General features: G+C 34.2%; 2 protein-coding genes and 1 pseudogene across 3 annotated transcripts in view; 2 read left to right on the top strand and 1 right to left on the bottom strand.

Annotated features, from left to right (window-relative positions):
- The first annotated feature begins 3 nt into the window (after positions 1-3).
- On the top strand, positions 4-3,351 carry LOC145970381 (uncharacterized). The gene is made up of 2 exons (XM_083097128.1): positions 4-784; positions 1,507-3,351. Exons 1-2 carry the CDS (start codon positions 198-200, stop codon positions 2,198-2,200), a joined length of 1,281 nt encoding a protein of 426 aa, XP_082953254.1. The 5' UTR covers positions 4-197; the 3' UTR covers positions 2,201-3,351.
- Positions 3,185-12,175, bottom strand: part of LOC145970596 (protein kinase C and casein kinase substrate in neurons protein 1-like) — a 200,698-nt pseudogene continuing 191,707 nt past the window's right edge. Inside the window, exons 5-9 of the transcript XR_014438551.1 lie at positions 7,181-7,567; positions 6,037-6,171; positions 3,963-4,123; positions 3,720-3,880; positions 3,185-3,418 (exon numbers count right to left, since the gene is read on the bottom strand). The product of XR_014438551.1 is annotated as a protein kinase C and casein kinase substrate in neurons protein 1-like (transcript). The remainder of the gene's footprint in view (positions 3,419-3,719; positions 3,881-3,962; positions 4,124-6,036; positions 6,172-7,180; positions 7,568-12,175) is intronic.
- On the top strand, positions 9,704-10,834 carry LOC145969724 (uncharacterized). Its single transcript, XM_083095929.1, has one exon. It carries the CDS (start codon positions 9,704-9,706, stop codon positions 10,832-10,834), a length of 1,131 nt encoding a protein of 376 aa, XP_082952055.1.

The raw sequence follows: 12,175 nt of genomic DNA, 5'->3' as shown, positions 1-12,175 counted from the left end.
ATGAAATAATATTTTTAAACGAACACAAATCAGGCAAACACGTTAAACAGTTAATATTTACATCATACAATCACACATCTTACCGCGACCTTTCCTACTTTTTTCTACACACCTTCTATATTCTTGGTACACTCTTGCTTGACATAATTTTTATTCTGTACTCAGTAGCTCACGATCTGTGATACACAACGGACATCATGGTAGAAAATAATTCATGGGTTTGGAATTTTTTTGTGGCAGAAGGTATTCGTCAAGCAAAATGTAGTTTTTGTGAACGTGATATTATGCCTGTCATAAATATATACGACGTTTTGCAATGTCATATGCAAAAAGACGATAAGAAGCATAAAAAATTTTTCGAAGAGATCAGAAAGCAGACAATGGATTCAAAATTACAGTTGGATTCATCTTATAAAGTGACAAAGACAGAGGATATATTAAATCCAGACGTAATGTGTACATGTTGTGAACGCATAATTTCTATCGCTGATAATCCGCAGTCCAAAAAGAAAACGATACTAGAAGCATCAAAAGAGATGACAAGACATTTGAAAGCAGAACATAAAATTACAAAAAAGGAGTTTAATAGCTTAATTCAGTGGATTGAAACTGTTACAGAGTATACATGTAAGATCAACCCAGCGGACTATATCGTCCAAGTGGATAATTGTTACATGTGTAAGAATTACATTGGAGCTAAGAATGCGGTCATCTTTATAAAACATTTGATCGAAAAACATTACAATGAGAAACTTCGCGTTCCTTGGGATATAATTCCAAAGCAGTAAGTGAAACAGCGAAAATTGAATATTATTAATTTATTTTTTTCGAATAATTTATATAATTCTTACAAATAGGTTTTTAAATATAAATTGTGAATATACTCTCTGTCCAAAAAGAAACCGAACTTTTGATAGAAAATGAAACAGACCAATTTATAATTGTTCTAATAATTTATTTCAATCAATATACTCTCCATTAGCTTTGATGCATCGTCTGGCACAGTCAATTAAGTTGTTAAATGATTGTTTTATATAGTTTTTGAGATGCTGTTGAAAGTCGAGGTCACTGCCGCTTGAACGTCTTTAATGCTGCTGTGTCGCCTTTTTTTCATCGCCAAATGAAGTCGGGGGGAGAGAAAATAGTTGCATGGTGCGAATACCGCCTGATTTAGGACCATGCGACTATTTTCTCTTCCCCGGACTTCATTTGGCGATGAAAGGAAGGCGACACAGCAGCATTAAAGACGTTCAAGCGGCAGTGACCTCGGCTCTCAACAGCATCTCAAAAACTGATATAAAACAATCATTTAACAACTTAATTGACCGTGCCAGACGATGCATCGAAGCTAATGGAGAGTATATTGATTAAAATAAATTATTTGAACAATTATAAATTAGTCTGTTTCATTTTCTATCAAAAGTTCGGTTTCTTGTTGGACAGAGGGTGTATGTTGTGCATATAATTAGAGTTTACTGATTAATCCAAATTTTATATTTTTTACAGATTACAGCCTCCCTCTAAAAACGATGTTCTCAGTAATGACTTAATTAGCAATGACGAACCATCTTCTGATCTTGATAATGTGATTCCTAGTACCAGCAAAGACAGTCAACAGTCTAATGATCTTGATTCAAAATCAGTGGATGTGGAAGTACCATTTGATATCCCTGAATATTCTTCTGATATAAATCGTAGTACCAGCAGTCAACAGCCGTCTAACGTGGATCTAATGGATAATGTTCTACACGGCGGCTCACCAGTAGATGTGCCGTCATCATCTGATATTTATAATAATCTTGATAATGTGATTCCTAGTACCAGCAAAGACAGTCAACAGTCTAATGATCTTGATTCAAAATCAGTGGATGTGGAAGTACCATTTGATATCCCTGAATATTCTTCTGATCTTCCTCCTAATCCTGATATTCGTAGTACCAGCAGTCAACAGCCGTCTAACGTGCCGTCATCATCTGATATTTATAATACCAGCTCAAGAAAACGCAAAAAAATCACTCAAACAAAAAAACCTTTAAATAAAAGAAAAAAATCCAACTTAGAATTAAAAGAATCAATCGAAAAAAATTATGAACAAATTTTAAAATTAATGCACAAAACAAACCAAAATTCGATAACGATGGATAAATTAATGAAAAAGAATTCGGAAATATTAGATCAAATATTCGAGAATATTAATTAATAATATATTAATTATAATTAATATATGTATTAGTTTTTGGAACTTTTAATTTTAATTTTGATTTACATACACGATTTCGATACACTTTTTACTTTCATAAATTTGACGAAAACGTTTTTTGTAAAACGTTACTTGAAAAAATAAGTAAGAGATAATGCGTTTATAATGATTATTAATTTTCATTATAACTTTAATGCAAAAAAAAGATATATTTCGTAAAACAATCGACACAATTATAAATTTGTATTACATTAATACAGGCCTGCGGTTAGCACTTTTGGTCGATTTTACTTATTACAGTTCCTGCTTCTTTTGTTTCATAGCATCTAGTTTGTACGCGGAACATAAGATGTTCAGATGTTTAGAACGATATTAATTATAAATCAGATAGTTTTATTGCTCCATACATTGTTTGTAAAGTTATTATTGTTATGATTGTTATTATTATGTTATAAGGTCAAAAGTAACACTGAAATGAAACACGAATTTTAATCGTATCTATACATACAATTAATATGCGTTTTAGTATTCTAATTTTATAATACTTATAACAATTATAATTATAATAGTAATTATAATAACTTTAGAAAGAATAAAAAGTGCAAGGGTAATGTGTGCAGAACGATTTACAATTATAATCATTCATGAACTCGAGCATCTTACTATATATTATAATAATCAATATTATAATTATAAGTGTAATAACTTTAGAAACAATATATGAATGATTTTTAACTATAATCATTTTTTAACTCGAGCATCTTTCGTTTCGGCGAGAAGTCTAGAGAAACTATGAAACAAAAGGAGCGGGGATAGCAGTAGACAAAATCGACAGAAAAGTGCAAACTAACCACGGGCCTGCATTAATGTAACACAAATTTATAATTATATCGATTGTTTTATGTAATATATCCTTTTCTTTTAATTGACACCACTTATCAAACATCGACAAGGAATTAAAGTAACATTACGTATTATATGACATGATCTGATGATTATTGAGTTTGTAAAAATAATTTTTCAAATGTATTGTGTGAACAAATATTTAAACCGTTTTTAGATTTCATATCATTTATCATTTATTGATGATATTAATGACATTAATGAAATAATTATAATGAATAAAATGACATTTTTATATATAAGCATAATATGGCATCTTTCTTCCTTTACACCACCCTTGTTCATCTTCGTCTTCCAGCTTCTCGAATACATCTCCTGAGAAAAGTTTTGAGAAAAAATTAATTATATATATTAATTTATATATTTTTACATTATTTATATTAAATAATTATATTATAGATTTATATATATATATATATATATATATATATAAAATATCAAATAACTATATTGGTTGCATTTTAAATTATATTAATCGTAAGAAACAAAATGAGTCAATTGTATTCCTATTTTTCGCTATAGATACAGAAAATTATGTCATATCAAATTAATTATGCATACAAATCAAATTGATTGACTCTAAAATTTTGCGAAAAACAAAATCCTATGTAGGTACCTTGCTTAAAACTAAGTTCGTCCGCCTCGGCTCCTTCGTAGTCGTACAACCCTCGCACGGGAACCCCTGGTTTTCCATTGTCGACCAATGGTTCACCACCTTCCTCGTCCCATTCCTCCTCTTCGAATGGGTTTGACTCTTGCTTGGCGTTAGTACCGTTACTGCAATCATCATACATTTCACACGCGGTTCTTACTAGTTAACTAGATAAAGAGCTTTATAAGAGTCGCTTTTGCAACAAACTTATGTAATAGTCTATTGACGTTATCGCTCTCGTTGTTCTTTTCCGAAGACTGCTTGCTCGAACTTATTGTGTCGGTTTTGCTATCTCCGTGATTGCTGTCCGCTCATACTACACGGCTGATGGACTTTGATTTTGATTTGTTGTTGACCGGTGGAAATTCCTGATTTGAAATATGTGGAAATATATTAGATACGTTTCAATGAAATTCGCATAGTGTGTAACCGCGATGCACGAATTTATCTCGTTGAAAATGCCATGCGTGTAACCAAATGTTTCATATGATTCGAGAATCGCTCACTGCGAATGTTTAATTAGCATGCCAACGATGCATGTGCGATTTTGTTAAAGCCTTTTCATTATTTCACCTGGTCTATCTTCTCAATAATCTCAATAATCTTATTACATATGTCAAGATATAACGAATACAAGGAAAAATTGACCGATTCGATGTCCTATGTCTTTGCATAGTGAGCACTGCTCACTCGACAATTCAAGAAAATATTTTTATAGAGAAGATAGACTATCTCTCATCGTACATCTGTATTTTCATTACAATTCATTTTTACAATTTTAAAAAGCGCATATTTACAAAGCGCAACAAGGCTCGAGATTGCAATTTTTTGAGATGAATTCTAACACGATAAGGACAGGACTCTATATAGACAGATTATATGAATTATGAGTAGTTAAAGAAATGTTACAATAATTTTTAGTCACAGATGTATTATTATTGCGTTATTTTTTGATGAAAATTTAATGAGACATTTTAAATGAGATATTCTTGAACGATATAATTCGTAGCTTTCCGATAAATATATACAGAACTTTATGCTATATCAAGCAAAAAATTAATGTATACAATAACCATCGCATTTTCTTTGGAATTTACTTCTTTCTTTCGTATATGTTTCATGTTTATATATAAATTTAAATTAAATGTCTATATAAGTTTTGTAATCTAATTTCCATTAAATGCCCATTTGATTATATATTACATTGCTTCGATTATAAATTAAAATACTATTAGAGTATAATTTACGAATATTTGAAAAGTTTATAGCTGAAAGAAAGTACGACAGTCCTGATAAAGTTTGGTTTATAAAAAAACCTCTTTTATTCGCAAACTTAATTGCATATTATATTTCCATTGTTTAATTCCATATGTATATAATACGACACTTTCATAATAATATAATATTTCTAAGCATGTGAAACATGCAGATGTGCCGCATGTGATTTTCAACAATCGGTTGCAGGCATATATGACTGTTGTTAAGCTCGATGTGACTTATATTCATATTTTAATAATATTATAATTATCCATACCGTATACCATAAACAGGATAATAAGCATCTTGAAAGGAGACAATTTACAAACTTTTGAGGATTACAGAATTTTGTAGAATCTAAGTCTAATCTAAGTCTAATCATAAACGATTAAAATACAATGTTTTCATTGATTATTTTTGTTATAATGATGATAATTCTTTTAATTTTATAAAATGTATCACTCAAATAAGAATAAATTTGCTTAGATTAGGCAGATTTATCTTTTCTCTTATCTTATGATACAAATATCATGAATAAATAAAAAATATTTCAAAAGTATGTATAATCTCTTTTGAACGATATATAATTTTGCAATATTTCGTGACTTGTATTTCCTGCCTTTGTCGCAATGTGTGTTACCTCAATAGTTTGTAAATTCGTTCCTCCTATATCTGCCATCCAGGGGAGGAGGCTATTCCATGTTCACCTTTAGGCAGAGATCCGTGCGATTACGTGCGAGTGCAAGCGCTGAGCGGATTTACGGTTAATTCGGTTAAGCCGGCTAAGAGCTAGAAGCTGAGAAAGGAAACCCATCTTGGATGACCTCGCAACCAGCTGGGACATCCGCGTTTAAAAGCTGTCGCGTGCTTGCTTTTAATCGGCGCCGACGACCTCTCGATCGTCTCAACGTGGCCGATCGAGATAGATCGTAGGCCGGACGGACTTTGAATATGTTTAACAATTATAAAATGAGATTACACGGGCGGCGCGTGTCACGTGTGTAACGTGTAAACAAAACTTTACATGCAGATCCTCGCCGACCGGGCGTTAATTGATGAGTGTGATGGAGCCTGCCGGAAGCGCCTCCTTCGACTTCGAGCCCTTCGTGATCTCGCGGAACTCCTCTGTGTAGTCCTGCATAATAGCAATGTCCCAAAACAATCACATGCATGCATTCCGGAAAATTGCAATAATGAAACGTATCTTTTTGGAGCGTAAGGTTTTTTATATATAAGTTAGTTAAACTGAAATTATATATAAGTTAATTAAACTGGAAAATATTGATAAGATCGGCAATGCCTGTAACCCGTGATCATTATAAAATGACGATTGATGAATTCGCGTTATGTACAACGATTAGATAAATTTTCTATAAATTTATAAGATATTACTCCTTTTTAGGAGAATGTCCTAAATAAGTATTTAGTAAGATAAATATAAGATTACGAGTTAGAAGCCTCAAGAAAATTCAAAGGACAAAACATTATTGTAAGCAAATTTTTTTCGGAAACGCGATTGTACAAAAGCATAATTTTTATTTAATGTTATACGATGCAATTTGATGACACAGCGATAAGTTGTGAGAGAGTTAAAAACTTTGATTAAATATGCCCGTTCGCCTTCCTTTAAGTATGATCTTATTCTTCATTTTATCACGAATAGGATATCATTTTTATTATTGTCCATTATAAAAAGTTATCGATATTTTACTTATTACACACTTTTAATGCAGACAAAATTTACTTTTTCCTCAATGAAACTCTTTATTTCCTAAAAATATCGATATCTTTATATTTTATGTTAAATGTTTCAAGGAAAATGACGGCAAACATTATGGTATTCTATGTTGTGCCGGAAATAAAAAAATATGTGGCGAGACGCACATAACGATTCGAGTAATGGTAAAATTATTGTAAAATAAAGGGAAGAGCTATAGAGTAATATTCAGTCCACGCTACAGCTATATGCTTTTCTAATAATAGATCTTCAACCACGAGCAGGGTGTCCTGGCAAGTTTTTCATATTCATTAAATCTAATAGAACATTGAGAAATGAGGATTTTAATTTTATTATTTTTAATTTTATTATTTTCAGTTTTATTATTAATTTAAATTATTGTAAGCTGAATTTAATGGTAATACTGAGAGCCCGCAATCAATATTGATTATGATAGACGCAATCGTATCATATTTATACAATAATATATAATTGATATAATATATTTGAATATATAATTTAAGGCAAAATACATTTGTGTAATTTTTAAATTTACAATTATCATACATGATGGATCATATATATAGTTGCACAATAATGAAAAAGGGATCATTGGATCCTGCGATATATTCAGACATTCGCGAATGCCGAAGAGGACGTCTTTGAAGAACTGTAGTCGCTGCGCCTCCATTTCCTGATACTTCTCAAATACTTGCGTCATGTCTTCCATGTATTTTGGATTGTATTGATTGATTTCTTGAAGCGCCGCCTCGTACTTCTCCTTCGCCTTTTGCACCTCCTCTTTTGTTTTTTGCACTCTGTCCTGCATTTTCTTCACCTGTCAAAAGAGACGAGGAAAAAATTTAGAAATCTTACAGAGAGCGTTCTTCTTTAATGTTGACTTGAACGTAAGGACTGGTCGGTATCACGGGATACAGTCTAATAGTTTGAAGCTTTTATAAAGCGGCTTTAAACTTTACGGTTATATAAACTTTATGATGGTAAAAGTTTATATAAAAGTACGCTTCGTATATATGTATTAAAATTAAACCTTTTTCATCTTTCACGCAATTTGCATTCAATCTTCAACATAACGATTATCACGCGACACTAAATTGATTATTTCGTTAGTTTACAAAGTTCAAAATCTACAAATGAGTAGTTAGTACTAGGCCGGTTCTAACGCAGGGATCTCAGGGGGATGAGGGGCGAGGGGATCTCAGCGGCGCGGGGGAATGACGTCACGCAGGATGGAGGGGGGATGACGTCACGCGGGACGGAGGGAATTTCGATGGCGCGGGGGCTGCGGGGCGGGGGACGCACGTATAAACAAAAATGGCGGTATTCCTATGAAGAAGATTTTGGGTCTCTCTCTATTCCTCCCTCTCTCTCGCTCTCTCTTTATCCCTTTATATTTCTATCCCTCTCTCTCCCTCTCCATCCCTCTATCCCTCTATCTATCTCTTTATCCCTTTTATCTCTCTTTCTCTCTCTGTATTATCGCAAGTATACAATATTAGTCATAAACTTATATTTTGAGATATTTCGGGGTCCGACGTTTTCGAGCAATCTGTGAATCATAGCGAGATAACAACACATTTTTGAGATATTATACAATATTACCAGTTAACAAACAATATAAATAGAAGTATTCTTTGAAGGATTGGGTGGATGGAAATGCGTGCGAAGAAATTACGTCATGATTTTGTTACAATTAAAAATATATATATAATTTATTTAAATGTGTGTGTTTAATAAAAAGTATACAATATAAAAAAATAATAATAATAATATATAAAATAGACCGTCGGGCTATGTTGGGGAAGCCGTTTCTGAAAACAGAAGAAAACATACGCATTTCATTAGTTTAAATTATTTTAATAATTTATTTTAAAATACTTTTGATATATAATAAATTAAGATACTTACAATGTTATCCATCATCTATTTTAATTTGTGCAAATAGGGCACATGTTGCAGGCCAATATTTGATTCAAAGATCTTCTGCACTCTTTGCATGACATATTTTCCAAATGAACATAAGCTATGGTTCTATGTTCTCGAACAGCACTAGTTTCTTCATACTGATCCGGTGCTTCTAGAAAGCATTCGATACAAAATTTTAATCCATTTTCCATGTAGTAATATGAAATGCAACATATCTTTGTTGCTTGATTGTATGTCATTATTTCAGATATGCTTAAATCTCGCTGTTTCTTTTGTAACCGTTCATCAAGAATATCGACACTATTGTCACTATCATAATCACTGTCCTTCGCCAAGGGTTCTATATCAGATCCATCATCTTCCATCTCTCTCCTCTCTCTCTCCTCTCTCTCTATCTCCATCCGCTCCGCCACAACTGGATCCATCCAATAATCGTAATCATCATCCGTATCGTCGTCGATGATAATTACGTTTTCTTCAGCCATTGCACAAGACTAACGAAACACAGAAGAGCAACGAAAGAAATGATACTCTAGTGCAGCAGACCACCGAAACACAGAAGAGCAACGAAAGAAATGATACTCTAGTGCAGCAGAGTCCTCTTCATTATATTTTTTTAACATACACAATATAAATAGAAGTATTCTTTGAAGGATTGGGCGGATGGAAATACGTAGATAACAACACATTTTTGAGATATTTCGGGGTCCGACGTTTTCGAGCAATCTGTGAATCATAGCGAGATAACAACACATTTTCAACCCTAGGTTCAGTTACAAAAATTTTTTTCTTTTGTGCCTTCAACAATCTCTGAAAGTTTGTTGGCTGAATATAAGAAGGATCGAAGCGCATCAGATCATAGTACGTGATTTGAAAGCGCATCGACACGACGGTATAGCAAAGGTATAGTCAAAAAGTATAGTGTTCTGTCAGAAAGTAGTGTTCTGTCAGTGTTGTGTGATAATATATATATATATATATATATATATATATATATATATATATATATTGTGTGATTATATATAAAATGGAAAACATCGAACAGACTGAACGCGACCTGGTGGAGCAATCCAGCCAAATTGCCACCTTGGGCGAATATTTTGCATGGCTACAACGATGCAACGAGTACATCGAGTCGCTGGAAGAGCAAAGTCGGATCAAACGACCACGATTATCGATCGGGAATCGACAATCGCTGATTGCTCGAATCGCGCGACTCGAAGGTGCAAAGACTCGATTGCAGAGACAGTTTATACCCAGTGGTGGTAATTACAGTGGCGACAATAACGCGGGTGCCGGATGTAGCGCGCATCAAAATGAACTTGTGTGGCGCGAGATTGATACCGCGTTCGATAACCGTATTCTAACCGGTGCTGTGATTAACGCAAACCATATCGAACCTCGTCAATTTCTCGAGGACGCCAAAGACATCGTGCTCGAGCAAGTGCAAGACGTTATAAGAAGATACAACAGTGTAAAATTGAACACTATATTCAACGGTGAATTTGTGTCGGGTGATAAGCGTGCAAATAAAAGTACCAATACGAGAAACTGTGAACTCTTTCACACATCCGATTTACACGAGTGGTACGAGCGTCGCGTTATCGAACCCACTCTAGCATCGCTGGAAGAATTTCAGGAACGCGATAGCGGGTGGGCATTGTCGCGAATATTGAATTTGACTGTAAATATAAATAAGTATAATCCTATGCGCGCGGGATGTTATATTAAATTGCCGCGAGAAATTATGATGAAGAGAGCTGTAATTAATGTACAATCCAGAGACAATGCGTGTTTCGCGTGGGCAGTGGTGGCCGCTCTATACCCCGCTGAAAGAGACACAAATCGGGAATCTTCATATCCCCACTATACGACGGTGTTAAATGTACAAAATATTGAGTTTCCGATGACGTTGAACCAACTAAAAAAGTTTGAACATATAAACAATATCTCCATCAACGTGTACAGCATCAAGAAGGAGAACAGCATTGTCCCGGTACGTCTTTCGGAGCAAAAACGAAATAAACACGTCAATCTGTTGTATGTGGAAGACGGTAACAGCGTCGGACATTTCGCATGGATCAAAATATCGCGACTTGTCAGTTCACAGTTGAGTAAAAAGGATCACAAGATATATATCTGTGATCGGTACGTATAATTTAAATAGTTTATGTAATTATAAAATATAATGCATTGCATAAATCTTTAATTTAAATATTCTTTTACAGATGCTTGCACTATTTCGGATCGGAGGACAAGTTGCAGTCACATACGGTAGACTGCGGAAAAATAAACGACTGCGCTATCCGATTGCCGAGCGATAAGGACAAGTGGCTCGAGTTCAACAACTACACGAGGAAAGAGCGGCTTCCATTTGTGATCTATGCCGATTTGGAATGTGCGTTGACAAAGACTAACGAAGAAAAAAATTATCAGCATCATAAGGTATTTAGTATAGCGTATTATATGCATTGTTCGTTCGACGACTCGTTATCCGCATACCATTCTCGCCGCAGTATTGATTGTATCGCGTGGTTCGCCGAAGAACTTAAAAATTTAGCGTTACGTGTAAAGAATATTTTAATGACTACAAATGTCTCCATGGTAAATTTAACATCGGACGAGTGGGAAAAATTTCACAGCGCAACGCATTGCCATATTTGCGAAAAACCGTTTACGCAAGAAGACGATACACGCGTACGCGATCATTGTCATTTGACCGGACGATATAGGGGTCCCGCGCACTCAAATTGCAATCTAAATTACAAAGAATCATTATATATTCCGATAGTCTTCCACAATTTATCAGGTTACGACGCGCATTTCATTATCGAGGATATAGCCACAGCGTTCGAAGGGAAAATCGAATTACTTCCAATAACCAAGGAAAAATATATATCGTTTACAAAAACTGTTAAAGTTGCACAAGACAATTGGAAAAATTATATAAAATTAAGTTTTATCGATTCGTACAAATTTCTTACGGCAAGTCTCGACAAATTGGCATCTTATCTAGACAAAGACAAATTCAAAATTTTAAAATCAGAATTTCAAAATTTATCTGCAGAAAATTTCAGTTTATTAACACGGAAAGGCGTCTTTCCGTACGAATACGTCGACTCTGTAGATAGGTTGCAAGATACGTGTTTACCACCGCGCGAATCGTTTTACAGTTCTTTGACCGGTGAAACTATATCCGAGAGCGATTACGCGCACGCCGAGAACATCTGGACGCGATTCTCCATTCGAACGCTAGACGAGTATAGCGATTTGTACCTGAAAATCGACGTCTTGTTATTAGCCGATATTTTTGAAAACTTTCGCGATAGTTGCATCAAAAGTTACGGACTCGACCCCGCGTATTATTATACTCTTCCCGGATACACGTGGGATGCCATGTTAAAGCATACAAAGATTACATTCGAATTGCTTACCGACATCGACATGGTCATGTTTATCGAACGCGGTATACGCGGTGGTCTGAGTCAGTGTTCCAACA

This window comes from Camponotus vicinus, unplaced genomic scaffold (genome assembly GCF_025532165.1).
Source record: "Camponotus vicinus isolate PSW18456_S1 unplaced genomic scaffold, iyCamVici1.0 SCAF_4, whole genome shotgun sequence".
Taxonomy (NCBI): Eukaryota; Metazoa; Arthropoda; class Insecta; order Hymenoptera; family Formicidae; genus Camponotus; species Camponotus vicinus.
The sequence above is the reverse complement of the archived record's forward strand: the minus strand, read 5'-3'. Positions and strand labels throughout refer to the sequence as shown.